General features: G+C 36.4%; 1 protein-coding gene and 1 long non-coding RNA gene across 6 annotated transcripts in view; one reads left to right on the top strand and one right to left on the bottom strand.

The window, feature by feature from the left end:
* Nucleotides 1–17,097, top strand: part of LOC144010437 (uncharacterized) — an 87,757-nt gene extending 70,660 nt beyond the window's left edge. The window contains exons 3-5 of the long non-coding RNA XR_013281219.1: nt 15,149–15,241; nt 16,775–16,810; nt 16,881–17,097. This is a non-coding gene — a long non-coding RNA (uncharacterized LOC144010437). The remainder of the gene's footprint in view (nt 1–15,148; nt 15,242–16,774; nt 16,811–16,880) is intronic.
* LOC144010435 (uncharacterized) overlaps nt 1–25,818 on the bottom strand; it is a 34,745-nt gene that overhangs the window by 2,712 nt on the left and 6,215 nt on the right. For 2 of the 5 annotated variants that reach the window (XM_077510763.1, XM_077510764.1), the window contains exons 7-8: nt 24,883–24,967; nt 24,584–24,800 (exon numbers count right to left, since the gene is read on the bottom strand). The exons of 1 other annotated variant lie outside the window; for it this stretch is intronic. In XM_077510763.1, coding sequence (XP_077366889.1) covers nt 24,699–24,800; nt 24,883–24,967 — 187 coding nt within the window. In that variant the 3' untranslated portion in view covers nt 24,584–24,698. Of the gene's footprint in view, nt 1–24,583; nt 24,801–24,882; nt 24,968–25,818 lie in introns of those variants that run through there. 2 more of the 5 variants (XR_013281215.1, XR_013281214.1) reach the window with 2 other exon arrangements.

Below are 25,818 nucleotides of genomic sequence, written 5' to 3'. Positions count from 1 at the left end.
CATGGTCGTTTTTTTAGGGGGGAAAAAACGCCTTACTATACATGGTCGTTTTTTTAGGGGGAAAAAAACGCCTTACTATACATGGTCGTTTTTTTACCAAAAAAACGCCTTACTATACATGGTCATTTTTTTTAGGGAAAAAAAACGCCTTACTATACATGGTCGTTTTTTTACCAAAAAAACGCCTTACTATACATGGTCATTTTTTTTAGGGAAAAAAAACGCCTTACTATACATGGTCGTTTTTTGAGGGGAAAAAAAAACGCCTTACTATACATGGTCGTTTTTTTAACAAAATAAAAACGCCTTCCTATACATGGTCGTTTTTTTAACAAAATAAAAACGCCTTACTATACATGGTCGTTTTTTTAACAAAAAAAAAACGCCTTACTATACATGGTCGTTTTTTTAGGGGAAAAAAAAAGCCTTACTATACATGGTCGTTTTTTTAGGGGAAAAAAAAAGCCTTACTATACATGGTCGTTTTTTTAGGGGGGAAAAAACGCCTTACTATACATGGTCGTTTTTTTAGGGGGAAAAAAACGCCTTACTATACATGGTCGTTTTTTTAGGGGAAAAAAAACGCCTTACTATACATGGTCGTTTTTTTTAGGGGAAAAAAAGCCTTACTATACATGGTCGTTTTTTTAGGGGGGAAAAAAACGCCTTACTATACATGGTCGTTTTTTTAGGGGAAAAAAAAACGCCTTACTATACATGGTCGTTTTTTTAGGGGAAAAAAAACGCCTTACTATACATGGTCGTTTTTTTAGGGGGAAAAAAACGCCTTACTATACATGGTCGTTTTTTTACCAAAAAAACGCCTTCCTATACATGTTCGTTTTTTTTAGGGGAAAAAAACCACCTTACTATACATGGTCGTTTTTTTAACAAAAAAACGCCTTACTATACATGGTCGTTTTTTTAACAAAATAAAAACGCCTTCCTATACATGGTCGTTTTTTTAACAAAATAAAAACGCCTTACTATACATGGTCGTTTTTTTAACAAAATAAAAACGCCTTACTATACATGGTCGTTTTTTTAGGGGGAAAAAAAAGCCTTACTATACATGGTCGTTTTTTTAGGGGAAAAAAAAAGCCTTACTATACATGGTCGTTTTTTTAGGGGAAAAAAAAAACGCCTTACTATACATGGTCGTTTTTTTAGGGGAAAAAAAAAACGCCTTACTATACATGGTCGTTTTTTTAGGGGAAAAAAAAGCCTTACTATACATGGTCGTTTTTTTAACAAAATAAAAAAGCCTTACTATACATGGTCGTTTTTTTAACAAAATAAAAAAGCCTTACTATACATGGTCGTTTTTTTAACAAAATAAAAAAGCCTTACTATACATGGTTGTTTTTTTAACAAAATAAAAACGCCTTACTATACATGGTCGTTTTTTTTAGGGGAAAAAAAACGCCTTACTATACATGGTCGTTTTTTTAGGGGGGAAAAAAACGCCTTACTATACATGGTCGTTTTTTTAGGGGAAAAAAAACGCCTTCCTATACATGTTCGTTTTTTTTAGGGGAAAAAAAACGCCTTACTATACATGGTCGTTTTTTTACCAAAAAAACGCCTTCCTATACATGTTCGTTTTTTTTAGGGGAAAAAAAACGCCTTACTATACATGGTCGTTTTTTTAGGGGGAAAAAAACGCCTTACTATACATGGTCGTTTTTTTAGGGGGAAAAAAACGCCTTCCTATACATGTTCGTTTTTTTTAGGGGAAAAAAAACGCCTTACTATACATGGTCGTTTTTTTACCAAAAAAACGCCTTACTATACATGGTCGTTTTTTTAACAAAATAAAAACGCCTTCCTATACATGGTCGTTTTTTTAACAAAATAAAAACGCCTTACTATACATGGTCGTTTTTTTAACAAAATAAAAACGCCTTACTATACATGGTCGTTTTTTTAGTGGGAAAAAAAAGCCTTACTATACATGGTCGTTTTTTTAGGGGAAAAAAAAAGCCTTACTATACATGGTCGTTTTTTTAGGGGGGAAAAAACGCCTTACTATACATGGTCGTTTTTTTAGGGGGGAAAAAAACGCCTTACTATACATGGTCGTTTTTTTAGGGGAAAAAAAAACGCCTTACTATACATGGTCGTTTTTTTAGGGGAAAAAAAACGCCTTACTATACATGGTCGTTTTTTTAGGGGGAAAAAAACGCCTTACTATACATGGTCGTTTTTTTACCAAAAAAACGCCTTCCTATACATGTTCGTTTTTTTTAGGGGAAAAAAACCACCTTACTATACATGGTCGTTTTTTGAGGGGGAAAAAAAACGCCTTACTATACATGGTCGTTTTTTTAACAAAATAAAAACGCCTTCCTATACATGGTCGTTTTTTTAACAAAATAAAAACGCCTTACTATACATGGTCGTTTTTTTAACAAAAAAAAAACGCCTTACTATACATGGTCGTTTTTTTAGGGGGAAAAAAAAGCCTTACTATACATGGTCGTTTTTTTAGGGGAAAAAAAAAGCCTTACTATACATGGTCGTTTTTTTAGGGGGGAAAAAACGCCTTACTATACATGGTCGTTTTTTTAGGGGGAAAAAAACGCCTTACTATACATGGTCGTTTTTTTACCAAAAAAACGCCTTACTATACATGGTCATTTTTTTTAGGGAAAAAAAACGCCTTACTATACATGGTCGTTTTTTTACCAAAAAAACGCCTTACTATACATGGTCATTTTTTTTAGGGAAAAAAAACGCCTTACTATACATGGTCGTTTTTTTAACAAAATAAAAACGCCTTCCTATACATGGTCGTTTTTTTAACAAAATAAAAACGCCTTACTATACATGGTCGTTTTTTTAACAAAAAAAAAACGCCTTACTATACATGGTCGTTTTTTTAGGGGGAAAAAAAAGCCTTACTATACATGGTCGTTTTTTTAGGGGAAAAAAAAAGCCTTACTATACATGGTCGTTTTTTTAGGGGGGAAAAAACGCCTTACTATACATGGTCGTTTTTTTAGGGGGAAAAAAACGCCTTACTATACATGGTCGTTTTTTTAGGGGAAAAAAAACGCCTTACTATACATGGTCGTTTTTTTTAGGGGAAAAAAACGCCTTACTATACATGGTCGTTTTTTTAGGGGGGAAAAAAACGCCTTACTATACATGGTCGTTTTTTTAGGGGGAAAAAAACGCCTTACTATACATGGTCGTTTTTTTACCAAAAAAACGCCTTCCTATACATGTTCGTTTTTTTTAGGGGAAAAAAACCACCTTACTATACATGGTCGTTTTTTTAACAAAAAAACGCCTTACTATACATGGTCGTTTTTTTAACAAAAAAAAAACGCCTTCCTATACATGGTCGTTTTTTTAACAAAATAAAAACGCCTTCCTATACATGGTCGTTTTTTTAACAAAATAAAAACGCCTTACTATACATGGTCGTTTTTTTAGGGGGAAAAAAAAGCCTTACTATACATGGTCGTTTTTTTAGGGGAAAAAAAAAGCCTTACTATACATGGTCGTTTTTTTAGGGGGGAAAAAACGCCTTACTATACATGGTCGTTTTTTTAGGGGGAAAAAAACGCCTTACTATACATGGTCGTTTTTTTAGGGGGAAAAAAACGCCTTACTATACATGGTCGTTTTTTTTAGGGGAAAAAAAAAGCCTTACTATACATGGTCGTTTTTTTAACAAAATAAAAACGCCTTACTATACATGGTCGTTTTTTTAGGGGGAAAAAAACGCCTTACTATACATGGTCGTTTTTTTAGGGGAAAAAAAACGCCTTACTATACATGGTCGTTTTTTTAGGGGGAAAAAACGCCTTACTATACATGGTTGTTTTTTTAACAAAATAAAAACGCCTTACTATACATGGTCGTTTTTTTAAGGGGAAAAAAACGCCTTACTATACATGGTCGTTTTTTTAACAAAATAAAAACGCCTTACTATACATGGTCGGTTTTTTTTTCACAAAATAAAAACGCCTTACTATACATGGTAGTTTTTTTAGGGGAAAAAAAACGCCTTCCTATACATGGTCATTTTTTTAACAAAATAAAAACGCCTTACTATACATGGTCGTTTTTTTTAGGGGGAAAAAAAAACGCCTTACTATACATGGTCGTTTTTTTAGGGGGAAAAAAACGCCTTACTATACATGGTCGTTTTTTTAACAAAATAAAAACGCCTTCCTATACATGGTCGTTTTTTTAGGGGGAAAAAAACGCCTTACTATACATGGTCGTTTTTTTAACAAAATAAAAACGCCTTACTATACATGGTCGTTTTTTTAACAAAATAAAAACGCCTTACTATACATGGTCGTTTTTTTAACAAAATAAAAACGCCTTCCTATACACGGTCGTTTTTTTAGGGGAAAAAAACGCCTTACTATACATGGTTGTTTTTTTAACAAAATAAAAACGCCTTACTATACATGGTCGTTTTTTTAACAAAATAAAAACGCCTTACTATACATGGTCGTTTTTTGAGGGGAAAAAAAAACGCCTTACTATACATGGTCGTTTTTTTAACAAAATAAAAACACCTTACTATACATGGTCGTTTTTTTAGGGGGGAAAAAACGCCTTACTATACATGGTCGTTTTTTGAGGGGAAAAAAAACGCCTTACTATACATGGTCGTTTTTTGAGGGGAAAAAAAAACGCCTTACTATACATGGTCGTTTTTTTAACAAAATAAAAACGCCTTACTATACATGGTCGTTTTTTGAGGGGAAAAAAACGCCTTACTATACATGGTCGTTTTTTTAGGGGGAAATAAAACGCCTTACTATACATGGTTATTTTTTTTAACAAAAAAACGCTTTACTATACATGGTCGTTTTTTTAGTGGGAAAAAAAACGCCTTACTATACATGGTCGTTTTTTTAGGGGGAAAAAAACGGCTTACTATACATGGTCGTTTTTTTAACAAAATAAAAACGCTTTACTATACATGGTAGTTTTTTTAGGGGAAAAAAAAAACGCCTTACTATACATGGTCGTTTTTTTAGGGGAAAAAAACGCCTTACTATACATGGTCGTTTTTTTAACAAAATAAAAACGCCTTACTATACATGGTCGTTTTTTTAACAAAATAAAAAAGCCTTACTATACATGGTCGTTTTTTTAACAAAATAAAAACGCCTTACTATACATGGTCGTTTTTTTAGGGGGAAAAAAAGCCTTACTATACATGGTCGTTTTTTTAACAAAATAAAAAAGCCTTACTATACATGGTCGTTTTTTTAACAAAATAAAAACGCCTTACTATATACATGGTCGTTTTTTTAGGGGGGAAAAAACGCCTTACTATACATGGTTGTTTTTTTAACAAAATAAAAACGCCTTACTATACATGGTCGTTTTTTTTAGGGGAAAAAAAACGCCTTACTATACATGGTCGTTTTTTTAGGGGGGAAAAAAACGCCTTACTATACATTGTCGTTTTTTTAGGGGAAAAAAAACCGCCTTACTATACATGGTCGTTTTTTTAGGGGAAAAAAAACGCCTTACTATACATGGTCGTTTTTTTAGGGGGAAAAAAAACGCCTTCCTATACATGTTCGTTTTTTTTAGGGGAAAAAAAACGCCTTACTATACATGGTCGTTTTTTTACCAAAAAAACGCCTTCCTATACATGTTCGTTTTTTTTAGGGGGAAAAAAACGCCTTACTATACATGGTCGTTTTTTTAGGGGGAAAAAAACGCCTTCCTATACATGTTCGTTTTTTTTAGGGGAAAAAAAACGCCTTACTATACATGGTCGTTTTTTTTACCAAAAAAACGCCTTACTATACATGGTCGTTTTTTTAGGGGAAAAAAACGCCTTACTATACATGGTTGTTTTTTTAACAAAATAAAAACGCCTTACTATACATGGTCGTTTTTTTAAGGGGAAAAAAACGCCTTACTATACATGGTCGTTTTTTTAACAAAATAAAAACGCCTTACTATACATGGTCGTTTTTTTTTCACAAAATAAAAACGCCTTACTATACATGGTCGTTTTTTTAACAAAAAAACGCCTTACTATACATGGTCATTTTTTTTAGGGAAAAAAAACGCCTTACTATAAATGGTCGTTTTTTGAGGGGGAAAAAAAACGCCTTACTATACATGGTCGTTTTTTTAACAAAATAAAAACGCCTTACTATATACATGGTCGTTTTTTTAACAAAAAAAAAACGCCTTACTATACATGGTCGTTTTTTTAGGGGGAAAAAAAAGCCTTACTATACATGGTCGTTTTTTTAGGGGAAAAAAAAAGCCTTACTATACATGGTCGTTTTTTTAGGGGGGAAAAAACGCCTTACTATATATGGTCGTTTTTTTAGGGGGAAAAAAACGCCTTACTATACATGGTCGTTTTTTTTAGGGGAAAAAAAAAGCCTTACTATACATGGTCGTTTTTTTAACAAAATAAAAACGCCTTACTATACATGGTCGTTTTTTTAGGGGAAAAAAACGCCTTACTATACATGGTCGTTTTTTTAGGGGGAAATAAAACGCCTTACTATACATGGTTATTTTTTTAACAAAAAAACGCTTTACTATACATGGTCGTTTTTTTAGTGGAAAAAAAAACGCCTTACTATACATGGTCGTTTTTTTAGGGGGAAAAAAACGGCTTACTATACATGGTCGTTTTTTTAACAAAATAAAAACGCTTTACTATACATGGTAGTTTTTTTAGGGGAAAAAAAAAACGCCTTACTATACATGGTCGTTTTTTTAGGGGAAAAAAACGCCTTACTATACATGGTCGTTTTTTTAACAAAAATAAAAACGCCTTACTATACATGGTCGTTTTTTTAACAAAAATAAAAACGCCTTACTATACATGGTCGTTTTTTTAGGGGGAAAAAAAAACGCCTTACTATACATGGTCGTTTTTTTAGGGGGAAAAAAAGCCTTACTATACATGGTCGTTTTTTTAACAAAATAAAAACGCCTTACTATACATGGTCGTTTTTTTAACAAAAATAAAAACGCCTTACTATACATGGTCGTTTTTTTAGGGGGAAAAAAAAACGCCTTACTATACATGGTCGTTTTTTTAGGGGGAAAAAAAGCCTTACTATACATGGTCGTTTTTTTAACAAAATAAAAAAGCCTTACTATACATGGTCGTTTTTTTAACAAAATAAAAACGCCTTACTATACATGGTCGTTTTTTTAGGGGAAAAAAAAGCCTTACTATACATGGTCGTTTTTTTAACAAAATAAAAAAGCCTTACTATACATGGTCGTTTTTTTAACAAAATAAAAAAGCCTTACTATACATGGTCGTTTTTTTAACAAAATAAAAACGCCTTACTATACATGGTCGTTTTTTTAGGGGGAAAAAAACGCCTTACTATACATGGTTGTTTTTTTAACAAAAATAAAAACGCCTTACTATACATGGTCGTTTTTTTAACAAAATAAAAAAGCCTTACTATACATGGTCGTTTTTTTAACAAAATAAAAACGCCTTACTATACATGGTCGTTTTTTTAGGGGGAAAAAAACGCCTTACTATACATGGTTGTTTTTTTAACAAAATAAAAACGCCTTACTATACATGGTCGTTTTTTTAACAAAATAAAAAAGCCTTACTATACATGGTCGTTTTTTTAACAAAATAAAAACGCCTTACTATACATGGTCGTTTTTTTAGGGGGGAAAAAAAACGCCTTACTATACATTGTCGTTTTTTTAGGGGAAAAAAAACGCCTTACTATACATGTTCGTTTTTTTTAGGGGAAAAAAAAACGCCTTACTATACATGGTCGTTTTTTTACCAAAAAAACGCCTTCCTATACATGTTCGTTTTTTTTAGGGGGAAAAAAACGCCTTACTATACATGGTCGTTTTTTTAGGGGGAAAAAAACGCCTTCCTATACATGTTCGTTTTTTTTAGGGGAAAAAAAACGCCTTACTATACATGGTCGTTTTTTTTACCAAAAAAACGCCTTACTATACATGGTCATTTTTTTTAGGGAAAAAAAACGCCTTACTATACATGGTCGTTTTTTTAGGGGAAAAAAACGCCTTACTATACATGGTCGTTTTTTTTCACAAAATAAAAACGCCTTACTATACATGGTCGTTTTTTTAACAAAATAAAAACGCCTTACTATACATGGTCGTTTTTTTAACAAAATAAAAAAGCCTTACTATACATGGTCGTTTTTTTAACAAAATAAAAACGCCTTACTATACATGGTCGTTTTTTTAGGGGGAAAAAAACGCCTTACTATACATGGTTGTTTTTTTAACAAAATAAAAACGCCTTACTATACATGGTCGTTTTTTTTAGGGGAAAAAAAACGCCTTACTATACATGGTCGTTTTTTTAGGGGGGAAAAAAACGCCTTACTATACATTGTCGTTTTTTTAGGGGGAAAAAAACCGCCTTACTATACATGGTCGTTTTTTTAGGGGAAAAAAAACGCCTTCCTATACATGTTCGTTTTTTTTGGGGGAAAAAAAACGCCTTACTATACATGGTCGTTTTTTTACCAAAAAAACGCCTTCCTATACATGTTCGTTTTTTTTAGGGGGAAAAAAACGCCTTACTATACATGGTCGTTTTTTTAGGGGGAAAAAAACGCCTTCCTATACATGTTGTTTTTTTTTAGGGGAAAAAAAACGCCTTACTATACATGGTCGTTTTTTTTACCAAAAAAACGCCTTACTATACATGGTCGTTTTTTTAGGGGAAAAAAAACGCCTTACTATACATGGTTGTTTTTTTAACAAAATAAAAACGCCTTACTATACATGGTCGTTTTTTTAAGGGGAAAAAAACGCCTTACTATACATGGTCGTTTTTTTAACAAAATAAAAACGCCTTACTATACATGGTCGTTTTTTTTTCACAAAATAAAAACGCCTTACTATACATGGTAGTTTTTTTAGGGGAAAAAAAACGCCTTCCTATACATGTTCGTTTTTTTTAGGGGGAAAAAAAAACGCCTTACTATACATGGTCGTTTTTTTAGGGGGAAAAAAACGCCTTACTATACATGGTCGTTTTTTTAACAAAATAAAAACGCCTTCCTATACATGGTCGTTTTTTTAGGGGGAAAAAAACGCCTTACTATACATGGTCGTTTTTTTAACAAAATAAAAACGCCTTACTATACATGGTCGTTTTTTTAACAAAATAAAAACGCCTTACTATACATGGTCGTTTTTTTAACAAAATAAAAACGCCTTCCTATACACGGTCGTTTTTTTAGGGGAAAAAAACGCCTTACTATACATGGTTGTTTTTTTAACAAAATAAAAACGCCTTACTATACATGGTCGTTTTTTTAACAAAATAAAAACGCCTTACTATACATGGTCGTTTTTTGAGGGGAAAAAAAACCGCCTTACTATACATGGTCGTTTTTTTAACAAAATAAAAACACCTTACTATACATGGTCGTTTTTTTAGGGGGGAAAAAACGCCTTACTATACATGGTCGTTTTTTGAGGGGAAAAAAAACGCCTTACTATACATGGTCGTTTTTTGAGGGGAAAAAAAAACGCCTTACTATACATGGTCGTTTTTTTAACAAAATAAAAACGCCTTACTATACATGGTCGTTTTTTTAGGGGGAAAAAAACGGCTTACTATACATGGTCGTTTTTTTAACAAAATAAAAACGCTTTACTATACATGGTAGTTTTTTTAGGGGAAAAAAAAAACGCCTTACTATACATGGTCGTTTTTTTAGGGGAAAAAAACGCCTTACTATACATGGTCGTTTTTTTAACAAAAATAAAAACGCCTTACTATACATGGTCGTTTTTTTAACAAAAATAAAAACGCCTTACTATACATGGTCGTTTTTTTAGGGGGAAAAAAAGCCTTACTATACATGGTCGTTTTTTTAACAAAATAAAAAAGCCTTACTATACATGGTCGTTTTTTTAACAAAATAAAAACGCCTTACTATACATGGTCGTTTTTTTAGGGGAAAAAAAAGCCTTACTATACATGGTCGTTTTTTTAACAAAATAAAAAAGCCTTACTATACATGGTCGTTTTTTTAACAAAATAAAAACGCCTTACTATACATGGTCGTTTTTTTAGGGGGAAAAAACCGCCTTACTATACATGGTTGTTTTTTTAACAAAATAAAAACGCCTTACTATACATGGTCGTTTTTTTAGGGGGGAAAAAAACGCCTTACTATACATTGTCGTTTTTTTAGGGGAAAAAAAACCGCCTTACTATACATGGTCGTTTTTTTAGGGGAAAAAAAACGCCTTACTATACATGGTCGTTTTTTTAGGGGGAAAAAAAACGCCTTCCTATACATGTTCGTTTTTTTTAGGGGAAAAAAAACGCCTTACTATACATGGTCGTTTTTTTACCAAAAAAACGCCTTCCTATACATGTTCGTTTTTTTTAGGGGGGAAAAAACGCCTTACTATACATGGTCGTTTTTTTAGGGGGAAAAAAACGCCTTACTATACATGGTCGTTTTTTTAACAAAATAAAAACGCCTTCCTATACATGTTCGTTTTTTTTAGGGGAAAAAAAACGCCTTACTATACATGGTCGTTTTTTTTACCAAAAAAACGCCTTACTATACATGGTCATTTTTTTTAGGGGAAAAAAACGCCTTACTATACATGGTCGTTTTTTGAGGGGGAAAAAAACGCCTTACTATACATGGTCGTTTTTTTAACAAAATAAAAACGCCTTCCTATACATGGTCGTTTTTTTAACAAAATAAAAACGCCTTACTATACATGGTCGTTTTTTTAACAAAAAAAAAACGCCTTACTATACATGGTCGTTTTTTTAGGGGGAAAAAAAAGCCTTACTATACATGGTCGTTTTTTTAGGGGGAAAAAAACGCCTTACTATACATGGTCGTTTTTTTAGGGGGAAAAAAACGCCTTACTATCCATGGTCGTTTTTTTAGGGGAAAAAAAACGCCTTACTATACATGGTCGTTTTTTTTAGGGGAAAAAAAAGCCTTACTATACATGGTCGTTTTTTTAGGGGGGAAAAAAACGCCTTACTATACATGGTCGTTTTTTTTAGGGGAAAAAAAAGCCTTACTATACATGGTCGTTTTTTTAGGGGGGAAAAAAACGCCTTACTATACATGGTCGTTTTTTTAGGGGGAAAAAAACGCCTTACTATACATGGTCGTTTTTTTTAGGGGAAAAAAAAGCCTTACTATACATGGTCGTTTTTTTAGGGGGAAAAAAACGCCTTACTATACATGGTCGTTTTTTTACCAAAAAAACGCCTTACTATACATGGTCGTTTTTTTACCAAAAAAACGCCTTCCTATACATGTTCGTTTTTTTTAGGGGAAAAAAAACACCTTACTATACATGGTCGTTTTTTTAACAAAAAAACGCCTTACTATACATGGTCATTTTTTTTAGGGAAAAAAAACGCCTTACTATAAATGGTCGTTTTTTGAGGGGGAAAAAAAACGCCTTACTATACATGGTCGTTTTTTTAACAAAATAAAAACGCCTTACTATATACATGGTCGTTTTTTTAACAAAAAAAAAACGCCTTACTATACATGGTCGTTTTTTTAGGGGAAAAAAAAAGCCTTACTATACATGGTCGTTTTTTTAGGGGGGAAAAAACGCCTTACTATATATGGTCGTTTTTTTAGGGGGAAAAAAACGCCTTACTATACATGGTCGTTTTTTTTAGGGGAAAAAAAAAGCCTTACTATACATGGTCGTTTTTTTAACAAAATAAAAACGCCTTACTATACATGGTCGTTTTTTTTTCACAAAATAAAAACGCCTTACTATACATGGTAGTTTTTTGAGGGGAAAAAAAAACGCCTTACTATACATGGTCGTTTTTTTAACAAAATAAAAACGCCTTACTATACATGGTCGTTTTTTTAGGGGGAAAAAAAACGCCTTACTATACATGGTCGTTTTTTTAGGGGAAAAAAAAAACGCCTTACTATACATGGTCGTTTTTTTAACAAAATAAAAACGCCTTACTATACATGGTCGTTTTTTTAGGGGGAAAAAAACGCCTTACTATACATGGTCATTTTTTTTAACAAAATAAAAACGCCTTACTATACATGGTCGTTTTTTTTAACAAAATAAAAACGCCTTTCTATACATGGTCGTTTTTTGAGGGGAAAAAAAAACGCCTTACTATACATAGTCATTTTTTTAACAAAATAAAAACGCCTTACTATACATGGTCGTTTTTTTAGGGGGAAAAAAAAGCCTTACTATACATGGTCGTTTTTTTAGGGGGAAAAAAACGCCTTCCTATACATGTTCGTTTTTTTTAAGGGGAAAAAAAACGCCTTACTATACATGGTCGTTTTTTTACCCAAAAAACGCCTTCCTATACATGTTCGTTTTTTTTAGGGGAAAAAAAACGCCTTACTATACATGGTCGTTTTTTTAGGGGGAAAAAAACGCCTTCCTATACATGTTCGTTTTTTTTAGGGGAAAAAAAACGCCTTACTATACATGGTCGTTTTTTTACCAAAAAAACGCCTTACTATACATGGTCATTTTTTTTAGGGAAAAAAAACGCCTTACTATACATGGTCGTTTTTTGAGGGGGAAAAAAACGCCTTACTATACATGGTCGTTTTTTTAACAAAATAAAAACGCCTTCCTATACATGGTCGTTTTTTTAACAAAATAAAAACGCCTTACTATACATGGTCGTTTTTTTAGGGGGAAAAAAAAGCCTTACTATACATGGTCGTTTTTTTAGGGGAGAAAAAAAGCCTTACTATACATGGTCGTTTTTTTAGGGGGAAAAAAACGGCTTACTATACATGGTCGTTTTTTTAACAAAATAAAAAAACGCCTTACTATACATGGTCGTTTTTTTAACAAAATAAAAACGCCTTACTATACATGGTCATTTTTTTTAACAAAATAAAAACGCCTTACTATACATGGTCGTTTTTTTAACAACATAAAAACGCCTTACTATACATGGTGGTTTTTTTAGGGGAAAAAAAAGCCTTACTATACATGGTCGTTTTTTTTAGGGGGGAAAAAAAAAGCCTTACTATACACGGTCGTTTTTTTTTTTTTAACAAAATAAAAATGCCTTACTATACATGGCCGTTTTTTTCGGGGGAAAAAAAACCGCCTTACTATCCATGGTCGTTTTTTTAGGGGGGAAAAAACGCCTTACTATACATGGTCGTTTTTTTAACAAAATAAAAACGCCTTCCTATACATGGTCGTTTTTTTAACAAAATAAAAACGCCTTACTATACATGGTCGTTTTTTTAGGGGGAAAAAAAAGCCTTACTATACATGGTCGTTTTTTTAACAAAATAAAAACGCCTTACTATACATGGTCGTTTTTTTAACAAAATAAAAACGCCTTACTATACATGGTCGTTTTTTTAACAAAATAAAAACGCCTTACTATACATGGTCGTTTTTTTAGGGGAAAAAAAAAGCCTTACTATACATGGTCGTTTTTTTAGGGGGAAAAAAACGGCTTACTATACATGGTCGTTTTTTTAGGGGAAAAAAAATGCCTTACTATACATGGTCGTTTTTTCAGGGGGAAAAAAAGCCTTACTATACATGGTCGGTTTTTTAACAAAATAAAAACGCCTTACTATACATGGTCGTTTTTTTAGGGGAAAAAAAACGCCTTACTATACATGGTCGTTTTTTTTTTTTTTTTTAATAAAGTCCTTATTATACACGGTCATTCTTAAGAAATAAAAAAAATAAATGCCTTGCTATACATGGTCATTTAAAAAACATCACTGATATATATATATATATATATATATATATAAATGAATTTTAGGCAAGTTGTAAAATGTCTGAAGTCTTGTTTGTGCTTAAAACATGATAAATGATGCTATAAGTACGGTCTCAAATGTTCTCCAATTCTGATATTGTAAATGTAACTGATCGTACGCTGAGCAGTCTTGCTCTATTGGCTATCCAGTAACATATACAGATCAGAGCTGCTGCTCTAGTGGTGTAGAAGAAGAAAATTTTAACAGCAGAAGAAGTGTTGTTGGGGTGAAGGCCGAAACGAGCTCAAGGGAAACAAACGAAGGGCTCCATTTTGTTCCCCTGACTTGTGCAAAAATAAACATCATGAAAGACTCGATTTCTGTTCTTCAGTGTCCGATTTGAAATGTATCGTTCTCATCAACGGAGACAGCAACACTGCTTCCTTGTGGACAGAGGATTCCTCCTCCTCTGACTTTAGACACTTGGTGTTCGACAACATATCGATATTGTGATACTTTGTCTCCCGATAGATTATTGATATGTCTACGCAAGTATTGCGATATTTGTATTTTAGATACAGCCACTATAACAAACGACTGCATTTTTCATGACTTATTGAGCAATTATTTGGCAGGCCATTAGGGGGAGTGCTTCAAAAGAGTGGCGGGGAAATGGACGCAAGTCTTCTGTAGAAGACGTACGAGCTTACCTGTAGTTCAATCATATAATTTATATTGCAAAGTATTTTATATATTGATATTTCATGATTAGTTTTATCGTAGATTGTGGATTCATTACCTGAGCAATATATCGATAATCGCAGTATCGTATTGTGAGGTAGCCACAGGTTACCACCTCTATGAAACATGCGTGAAAATTTAGAAACTGCGTGATGTTTGCCTAAAAAAAAAAAAAAAAAAACGCATTACCGACAAATCGCAAGCAAAAAGCCATGGAAAATGTACACATAAAATTTAAAACGACATGCTGAAAATCACAGCTGTATTTGTGAATATTTTTCAGACAAATCTCTCCCCCATATCTGAATGGTGGCGTGAATTACAACAGGTTGCAGAAATGGTAGTTATTACATAAATGGCCAGCAAGTGGCAGCAGAGTATAAGAGATCAACCAGGACCATTTTGAAAACAAAAAGCTCAATTGTGACAATTGATGAAACTTTGCTATATTGTAATGCTAATGGCTAAACGGAAACTGATAGAGATATACTTTTTTTTTTTTTTTGGTAGCTTCCATGTTTTGATAGCAATAGAAGCCAATTTTTCTGCGGGCCTTGCAAAATCAGTCCGAATCCAGTCAAACAGCCGGGAGCGAACGGGATTGCGAAATGGGAAAATGGTGGCGAGCGAATGAGTTAAATGAAGTGCAATGTACATTTTTGTTGTTGTAATTTCCTGTTGCCGATTTGCAGGTTGTGGCGTGACGGAGGTCGATGTGGACAGTCGGAAAGGCAAAGACCTGCGTCAACCAACGGGTCCCGGGTCCAGAACAGTTTCCCCACAAGGCTTGTACCTGCAGCATTTCAACTGCAATTTGAGTCTCGTGCTGTTTTTGTGCAAGAACCGATCTTTGAGGGCCGCCATTTTTACTGATTGGCATGTGGTCAAATACTTTTGGAGAAAGGGGGAAAAAAAAGCCTGAATTGTTTTTTTTTTCCTTTTTCATTTTTAGATTGTCTCTCACAGTGGACATGCACCAAAATTAAAAATATTAAAACCAAAAAAAATAAAAAAAAAACCTCTACAGTTTGTAAGTGTGTGAACTTGCAAAATGGCCGGATGTTCACATATGCTGCATTCGAGGATGGTCGGAATTTAGGGGCGTGCAATTAATTAAATTCAATTTCAATTATCATAAATCAGCATAATAGTTAAAAAGAAAACAACACTAATTTTAAATTTAAATTAAATCCCCATGCGTAGTTTAAATTTATACGTTAGCACTTTTTAGAATAACTAATTCATTGACTTTTTTTAAATTTGTTTTTTTACATTTAAAAAATGCAGCGTTGACAAGCCGCAGTCCAAGTTTTTGCCAACAAATTTATCAATTCTGCTTGGTCCAAAAGGAACTTGCATAATCATAGTGTTTCTATTTTTAATTGCTAAAAAAAAAATCATGATTTCAATTCTTGCCAAAATAATTGATTATTCTTTCCCATAATCGAACAGCCCTAGTGGTGAAAGTTAAACAAACCCAAATGGTGGACAGTGATCAGTTTGTTTTGATTTTGACCTCCAGTAAACTTAACTTAAAGTCCCAATTTCCTCGAACGCAGCACGAGATCAGTTGATGTGGCTAAATTTTGTTGACCAAGTTAGTCAAGTGCTTTGGGATCGGGCTCAAGTCACACGTCCACTCATTCAGATATTTTGACCACTAAAAAGTTTACATTTTGTCGGTAATTAATGTGGTAATTTTATTAGCATTTTTCATGAACAATTAATATCTTAAAAAATAAAATAAAACTTACTGTAAATTGTATTGGTAAAGTTTTTCAAAAAGAATTCAGATGACATTTTAAAGAAGTTTGTTTTTTGCATTGTTTTCAAAATTTAAATGGAATATTATGTTTTGTGTAAATTGGATGTAAACTTTTTTGGCAAGGTTTTTTTTTTTTAAATAAAAGCAAATTTGCACTAAGTTCTTAAGTGAAAGGAAATTTTTGATTGAATTGTTTGTAAATCTTATTGGCAAAGTTTTTGTACTAAGCTGTTAAATAAAACTTAAAGAAATGTACATTAAGTTCTTCAGTAAAAAATTTGAAAGGAATTTTATGATTTTATTTGCAGTTTTTAAGTTAACCATTTTTTTTTCTTGTGTATGTTTTTGGTGCCATCTGTAGAACTAACTGGTGTAATGGCCAATCATGGCTGTTTATTGACCAAGCACAGGTGATGTCATCAGTTGACAGCAAGTAGAAAAAAAATGTTTTAAGATATAAATTGTACATGCAAAATGACGGTATCTAATTCTGAAGAAAATAATCCCTGCTGAAAAAAAATGTTCAAGTGTGAATTTCTGCTTGCTTTTGCAGTGTGGTGGAGGCGGAGCTGGAGGAAAGGAAAAGCAGGTACCAAAACACATGACTCTCAGTTCAAAAAAAGAACAACAATGCTAATGGTTTTCTTTTTTGTTTGCAGGAGACAGGTGGAGGGATTCCATAACATGAAGAACCAAGTGGCCCAAAAGATGAGGATCCATCCACTTGAGAACAACCCCCCCCCTTTCCATTGGTGTTGTTGGGCTGGCAAACCTAGACTGAAAGTTAAAAAAACAAACAAAAAACTGCTTGAATGTCTGTTGACTATATAACATGTAAAAAAACAAAAAAAACACACCCTTATGTGGGGTGGTGATGTTTATGTGATGCTTCACTGTATGGATGGAAAATATTTTGATTTTCAAACTGTAGCAGAATGACACAATAAAGATGTTTTCTGTCAAGCTGATCCATAAAGGATCGGCTTGACATTTTTTTTTTTGAGGGGGAAGATGGGTACAAACCATGATTCAGGAAAAAGGAATACACCAGTTCTACAAATGGCACCAAAAACATTTACTGTAACATCTGCAGCTAATTGAACCAAAAAATCTTTAAAATCACAAATCAGAAAATCCTAGATAATTTTACTATGAAACCTAGTGCAAAAACTTTGCCAATAAAAATTACGGCCAATTGATTAAAAAAAAAATATATATATATATAATTTATGGTCCAATTAAAAAAAATACCATGCAAACCAAAATACTTATCACAACTTAAAAATCCATTCAAAAAACATTGCCAATACAACTTACGGCCTAGTTAATTTTTTTTAAACCCATATTCGGATTTGCCAAAATACTTAGCGCACCTTGCGATTCCTTTACAAATTTATTGAAGTACTTAGCGCGGCTCGAAAATTCCTTTACAAATTTATTGAAATACTTAGCGCGGCTCAAAAATTCCTTTGGAAATTTATTGAAATACTTAGCGCGGCTCGAAAATTCCTTTAAAAATAAATCCAAAAAACATTGCCAATACAACTTACGGCCTAGTTAATTTTTTTTTTTTTAAAGCCCCACATCCAGATTTGCCAAAATGCTTAGCGCACCTTAAAATTCCTTTAAAAATAAATCCAAAAAACATTGCCAATGCAACTTACGGCCTAGCTAATTTTTTTTAACCCCACATTCAGATTTCCCAAAATGCTTAGCAAGCCTTAAAATTCCTTTACAAGTTTATTGAAATACTTAGCGCAACTCGAAAATTCCTTTAAAAATAAATCCAAAAACCATTGCCAATACAACTTACGGCCTAGTTAATTTTTTTTTTTTTTTTAAGCCCCACATTCAGATTTGACAAAATACTCAGCACACCTTAAAATTCCTTTGGAAGTTTATTGAAATGCTTAGCGCACCTTAAAATTCCTTTAAAAATAAATCCAAAAAACATTGCCAAAACAACTTACGGCTTAGTTAATTTTTTTTTAAACCCCACATTCGGATTTGACAAAATACTTAGCGCAACGCGAAAGTTCCTTTAGAAATTTATTGGAATGCTTAGCGCACCTTGGAAATTTATTGAAATACTTAGCACAGCTCGAAAATTCCTTTGCAAATAAATCCAAAAAACATTGCCAAAACAACTTACAGCCTAGTTAATTTTTTTTAACCCCGCATTCAGATTTGCCAAAAATGCTCAGCACACCTTAAAATTCCTTTAGAAGTTTATTGGAATACTTAGCGCAGCTCAAAAATTCCTTTAAAAATAAATCCAAGAAGCATTACCAATACAACTTACGGCCTAGTTAATTTTTTTTTTTACCCCCACATTCAGATTTGACAAAATGCTTAGCGCAACGCGAAAGTTCCTTTAGAAATTTATTGGAATACTTAGCGCACCTTGGAAATTTATTGAAATACTTAGCACAGCTCGAAAATTCCTTTAGAAATAAATCCAAAAAACATTGCCAATACAACTTACGGCCTAGTTAATTTTTTTTTAAACCCATATTCATATTTACCAAAATACTTAGCACACCTTGACATTTCTTTACAAATTTATTGAAATACTTAGCGCAACTCGAAAATTCCTTTAGAAATAAATTCAAAAAGCATTGCCGGTACAACTTACGGCCTAGTTAATTTTTTTTTTTTAAAAGCCCCACATCCAGATTTGCCAAAATGCTTAGCGCACCTTAAAATTCCTTTAAAAATAAATCCAAAAAACATTGCCAATGCAACTTACGGCGTAGCTAATTTTTTTTAACCCCACATTCAGATTTCCCAAAATGCTTAGCAAGCCTTAAAATTCCTTTACAAGTTTATTGAAATACTTAGCGCAACTCGAAAATTCCTTTAAAAATAAATCCAAAAACCATTGCCAATACAACTTACGGCCTAGTTAATTTTTTTTTTTTTAAAGCCCCACATTCAGATTTGACAAAATACTCAGCACACCTTAAAATTCCTTTGGAAGTTTATTGAAATGCTTAGCGCACCTTAAAATTCCTTTAAAAATAAATCCAAAAAACATTGCCAAAACAACTTACGGCCTAGTTAATTTTTTTTTACACCCCACATTCGGATTTGACAAAATACTTAGCGCAACGCGAAAGTTCCTTTAGAAATTTATTGGAATGCTTAGCGCACCTTGGAAATTTATTGAAATACTTAGCACAGCTCGAAAATTCCTTTGCAAATAAATCCAAAAAACATTGCCAAAACAACTTACAGCCTAGTTAATTTTTTTTTAAACCCATATTCATATTTACCAAAATACTTAGCACACCTTAACATTTCTTTACAAATTTATTGAAATACTTAGCGCAACTCGAAAATTCCTTTAGAAATAAATTCAAAAAGCATTGCCGGTACAACTTACGGCCTAGTTAATTTTTTTTAACCCCATATTCAGATTTGCCAGAATACTTAGCACACCTTGAGATTCCTTTACAAATTTATTGAAATACTTAGCGCAGCTCGAAAATTCCTTTAAAAATAAATCCAAAAAACATTGCCAATACAACTTACGGCCTAGTTACTTTTTTTTAACCCCGCATTCAGATTTGCCAAAATTACTTAGCACACCTTAAAATCCCTTTAAAAATTTATTGAAATGCTTAGCACAGCTCAAGAATTCCTTTAAGAATAAATCCAAGAAGCATTGCCAATACAACTTACGGCCTAGTTAATTTTTTTGCCCCCCACATTCAGATTTGCCAAAATTACTTGGCACACCTTAAAATCCCTTTAAAAATTTATTGGAAAACTTAGCACAGCTCGAAAATTCCTGTAGAAATTTGTTGAGGTACTTAGCGCAACTGGGAAATTCCTTTATAAATACATCCAAAAAACATTGCCAATACAACTTACGGCCTAGTTAATTTTTTTTAAACCCATATTCAGATTTGCCGAAATACTTAGCGCAACTGGGAAATTCCTTTGGAGGTTTATTGAAATACTTAGCGCAGCTCGAAAATCCCTTTGAAAATAAATCCAAAAAACATTGCCAATACAACTTACGGCCTAGTCAATTTTTTTTTTTTTAAACCCCACATTCAGATTTGACAAAATACTTAGCGCGCCTTGGAAATTTATTGAAATGCTTAGCACAGCTCGAAAATTCCTTTAAAAATATCTCCAAAAAACATTACCAATACAACTTACGGCCTAGTTAATTTTTTTGCCCCCACATTCAGATTTGACAAAATACTTAGCGCAACACGAAAGTTCCTTTAGAAATTTATTGGAATACTTAGCACACCTTGGAAATTTATTTAAATACTTAGCACAGCTCGAAAATTCCTTTAAAAATAAATCCAAAAAACATTGCCAATACAACTTACGGCCTAGTTAATTTTTTTTAAACCCATATTCGGATTTGCCAAAATACTTAGCGCACCTTGAGATCCCTTTACAAATTTATTGGAAAACTTAGCGCAACTCGAAAATCCCTGTAGAAATTTGTTGAAATACTTAGCGCAGCTCAAAAATTCCTTTAAAGATAAATCCAAAAAACATTGCCAATACAACTTACGGCCTAGTTGATTTTTTAAACCACACATTCAGATTTGCCAAAAATGCTTAGCGCACCTTAAAATTCCTTTAAAAATAAATCCAAAAAACATTGCCAATACAACTTGCAGCCTAATTATTTAAAATCCCACATACATCAAAAAATGCCACACAAACTACAAAATGCTGTGCAGATTTCAAAGATTTATAAAAATACTTATTACACACCAAATTTCCAGGCAGATTCATTACAATTCTGAGCAAAAAATTACACCCATTTTGTTCAAAAAAAAACCCCATTACAGCTTTAAAACCTTAAATATTTTGCTGCAAAAACTTGTACAGTAAAATTTACAACTAAGTCAAAACTGACTTCCTATTTTGCAGTCAAACGTCTTTGCCTATTACATTTGCGGCCACCTTACCACAAATAAAGTTTTGACTGAAAACTTTGTGCAGACAAAATAAACCTTTACTACAAATTTTATAACACTAAACTTGAAATTGATTCAAACATCTACCATTATTGCTGATTTCCACAACATGTCCAGGTCACTCACACAGTAGCTAGCGCCCACAACCACCAAGCCACTGCTACAGGAGCTATAGCCTACTACTACAGCCAGCACCTCACTGGCTTCCAGGTCACACAACCACCAAGCCCCTGCTACAGGAGCTACTACACCCAGCACCTGGCTGCCTTCCACGTCACTGCTGCAGTAGCTAGCGCCCACGACCACCAGGCTACAGGAGCTAGAGCCTACTACTACAGCCAGCACCTGGCTGGCTTCCACGTCACTGCTCCAGTAGCTGGCGCCCACCAGGCCACTGCTACAGGAGCTACTACAGCCAGCACCTGGCTGCCTTCCACGTCACTGCTGCAGTAGCTAGCGCCCACGAGGCTACAGGAGCTAGAGCCTACTACGACAGCCAGCACCTGGCTGGCTTCCACGTCACTGCTCCAGTAGCTAGCGCCCGCCAGGCCACTGCTACAGCCAGCGCCTCACTGGCTTCCAGGTCACACAACCACCAAGCCGCTGCCTTCCACGTCACTGCTCCAGTAGCTAGCGCCCACCAGCCTACAGCCAGCGCATCACTGGCTTCCAGGTCACACAACCACCAAGCACCTGGCTGCCTTCCGCGTCACTGCTGCAGTAGCTAGCGCCCACTGCTGCAGCCAGCGCCTCACTGGCTTCCAGGTCACACAACCACCAAGCCACTGCTACAGGAGCCAGGCTGCCTTCCACGTCACTGCTCCAGTAGCTGGCGCCCACGACCACTACTACAGCCAGCGCCTCACTGGCTTCCAGGTCACTGCTCCAGTAGCTAGCGCCCACCAAGCCACTGCTACAGCCAGCACCTGGTTGGCTTCCACGTCACTGCTCCAGCAGCTAGCGCCCACAACCACCAAGCCACTACTACAGCCAGCACCTGGTTGGCTTCCGCTGCAGTAGCTAGCGCCCACAACCACCAAGCCACTACTACAGCCAGCACCTGGTTGGCTAGCGGTCACTGCTCCAGTAGCTAGCGCCCACAACCACCAAGCCACTGCTACAGCCAGCACCTGGTTGGCTTCCAGGTCACTGCTCCAGTAGCTAGCGCCCACGACCACTGCTACAGCCAGCGCCTCACTGGCTTCCAGGTCACACAACCACCGAGCCAGGCTGCCTTCCACGTCACTGCTCCAGTAGCTAGCGCCCACAACCACCAAGCCACTGCTACAGCCAGCACCTGGTTGGCTTCCACGTCACTGCTGCAGTAGCTAGCACCCACGACCACTGCTACAGCCAGCGCCTCGCTGGCTTCCAGGTCACTGCTCCAGCAGCTAGCGCCCACAACCACCAAGCCACTACTACAGCCAGCAACTGGTTGGCTTCCGCTGCAGTAGCTAGCGCCCACAACCACCAAGCCACTGCTACAGCCAGCGCCTCACTGGCTTCCAGGTCACACAACCACCAAGCCACTGCTACAGGAGCCAGGCTGCCTTCCACGTCACTGCTCCAGCAGCTAGCGCCCACAACCACCAAGCCACTGCTACAGCCAGCACCTGGTTGGCTTCCACGTCACTGCTGCAGTAGCTAGCACCCACGACCACTGCTCCAGCAGCTAGCGCCCACAACCACCAAGCCACTACTACAGCCAGCACCTGGTTGGCTTCCGCTGCAGTAGCTAGCGGTCACTGCTCCAATAGCTAGCGCCCACAACCACCAAGCCACTGCTACAGCCAGCACCTGGTTGGCTTCCAGGTCACTGCTCCAGTAGCCAGCGCCTCACTGGCTTCCAGGTCACACAACCACCAAGCCACTGCTACAGGAGCCAGGCTGCCTTCCACGTCACTGCTCCAGCAGCTAGCGCCCACAACCACCAAGCCACTGCTACAGCCAGCACCTGGTTGGCTTCCACGTCACTGCTGCAGTAGCTAGCACCCACGACCACTGCTCCAGCAGCTAGCGCCCACAACCACCAAGCCACTACTACAGCCAGCACCTGGTTGGCTTCCGCTGCAGTAGCTAGCGGTCACTGCTCCAATAGCTAGCGCCCACAACCACCAAGCCACTGCTACAGCCAGCACCTGGTTGGCTTCCAGGTCACTGCTCCAGTAGCCAGCGCCTCACTGGCTTCCAGGTCACACAACCACCAAGCCACTGCTACAGGAGCCAGGCTGCCTTCCACATCACTGCTCCAGTAGCTAGCGCCCACAACCACCAAGCCACTACTACAGCCAGCACCTGGTTGGCTTCCACGCCACTGCTGCAGTAGCTAGCGCCCACGACCACCAGGCCACTGCTACAGCCAGCGCCTCACTGGCTTCCAGGTCACACAACCACCAAGCCACTGCTACAGGAGCCAGGACCTGGCTGCCTTCCATGTCACTGCTACAGCCAGCACCAGGTTGGCTTCCACGTCACTGCTGCAGTAGCTAGCACCCACGACCACTGCTACAGCCAGCGCCTCGCTGGCTTCCAGGCCACTGCTACAGGAGCTAGAGCCCACTACTACAGCCAGCACCTGGTTGGCTTCCAGGTCACTGCTCCAGCAGCTAGCGCCCACAACCACCAAGCCACTGCTACAGCCAGCACCTGGTTGGCTTCCACGCCACTGCTGCAGTAGCTAGCGCCCACGACCACTGCTACAGCCAGCGCCTCGCTGGCTTCCAGGTCACTGCTCCAGTAGCTAGCGCCCACAACCACCAAGCCACTGCTACAGGAGCTAGAGCCCACTACTACAGCCAGCACCTGGTTGGCTTCCACGTCGCTGCTGCAGTAGCTAGCACCCACGACCACAAGCCTGTGGAACTGGGCCAAAGAATGCGAGTACACTTACAAAAAAAGGATGACGCTAAGGAAATGAACCCTTGTGTTCATTCTGTGACTCAGTCAACTTTCATAGATCTGGTGGACCCGCAGCCGGTTTGGCATATCCAAACAATTTTTTTAGATATTCAGAAAGTGTTGACTTTCATATTAACAGCACACATTTGTTTTATCCACTAACCTGTTCGATACATCCATTTTCTACGACTTACGCGGGGGTAAGCAGCTTTTGAATACAAACCCAGACTTCCCTCTCCCCAGCAGGAACCCAAAATGTTCGTTTCCAGGCAAGCCGAGTCTATCCAGTGTGGTCCGGGGCCTCCTGCCAGTGAGACGTGCCCCAAACACCTCTCCAGGGAGGCGCCCTCGCCAGATACCCTACAAAGGAACTTTTTTTTTGACCCCCAGGTGCCGATCCGGACGTAAACAGTGTCAACCTTTCAGCTCCACAGACCCATGAAGGATTTGTTGGAACTCGCTTTTATTAAAAACATGCAAGACGAGACAACCAGTACAAAATGAAGCAAAGATGTTTTGCGGCTGATTTTTATTCATTTTGGTTTCAGACATTACTCTTCCAGTTCAGTTTACACAAGTTGGCAACATAGTTGAATTGTTTTCGTCAACCTGTTCGAAGAACAAGTGTCAGTTTTGCTGTGCTCTCATTTCCTTATTCTTGCTGTAAATATTTCCTTGTCCAACTTGGCTCCACAGACTTTGCAGCACTTCATTGTTGCTGGTCACAACCTAGGAGGAAAAAAAGAAGCCATGTTACTGACACTTCACTCACAAGACAGATTGTCAGACATTTTCGCTACATCGCACTTACTTGGGTCTTGTTGGGTGGGTGAGACGTCAGCTTTCTCTTCCAGAGTTGGATCAGAGCCGCAAAGTAGGCATGGAAAACCCGTTGCCTTCCCCCAAAGATGAGTGCAATCAAGACTGACAGCTCAAGAGATTCCTAGTAGTACTCCTTTTTTTGTTAAAGTACATGAACTGACTGTGTTCGATGTCCACATTTTAAACAAAGCCATTTCCCGACATGCAAAGTTCACGAACGGCAAGCAATGTCAACACAAAAATGTGTAGCTTTTTTTGTGTTCTCAATTTACCTTCAGGATTTAAATCTTTTTAATTGTGTGGGCGTGGCACATTTCCAAAGCATTTATGGTGGGGAAAACAAAACTTAAAGGGATACTTGGCACATTTCCAACAGTAAATAGTCACTATTTTGCCCAGAATTATTTTTGATAACGCCATTATTCATGTACAATTAAGACCTCTTTCACCGTTTGCTGTCGACTGAAGATGAAATCACCTGTGCTGAGGAAGTTGGTAACACGGCTCGCCTGTTTTCTGGGTTTGGTCAGCAAATTGAGCCATGATTGCCTACTTACACCTCAGCACAGGTGATGTCATCTTCAATTGGCAGCAAGTAGGGAAAAAAAAAGTATTCATTGTACAATGAAAAATCAAGTAATCAAATTAATTCTGGGGGCAAAATTTTAGCTTTTCCCCTGCTGAAAATGACTTTCTGGGTCAAGTGTCCCTTTAAAAACAGACTGCAACAGGCAACGTTTCATTCTAATGACTTCATTTCAGCTCAAGCAGCATTTGATGGGTTGAAGCACCACAGTGGCATTAGTTTTATTGGCTAGTTTTCAATTTTGCCTCAGTTTCAGTCCACTTTCGATCGCACTTGTTAGTCTTTAGCATAGTCAAACATTCTGTTTTTATTTAACACATTTATAGTTGCCTGTATGCC

Source organism: Festucalex cinctus, chromosome 21 (assembly GCF_051991245.1).
Source record: "Festucalex cinctus isolate MCC-2025b chromosome 21, RoL_Fcin_1.0, whole genome shotgun sequence".
Lineage (NCBI taxonomy): Eukaryota > Metazoa > Chordata > Actinopteri > Syngnathiformes > Syngnathidae > Festucalex > Festucalex cinctus.
This window is presented reverse-complemented; position numbering and strand designations above follow the sequence as displayed.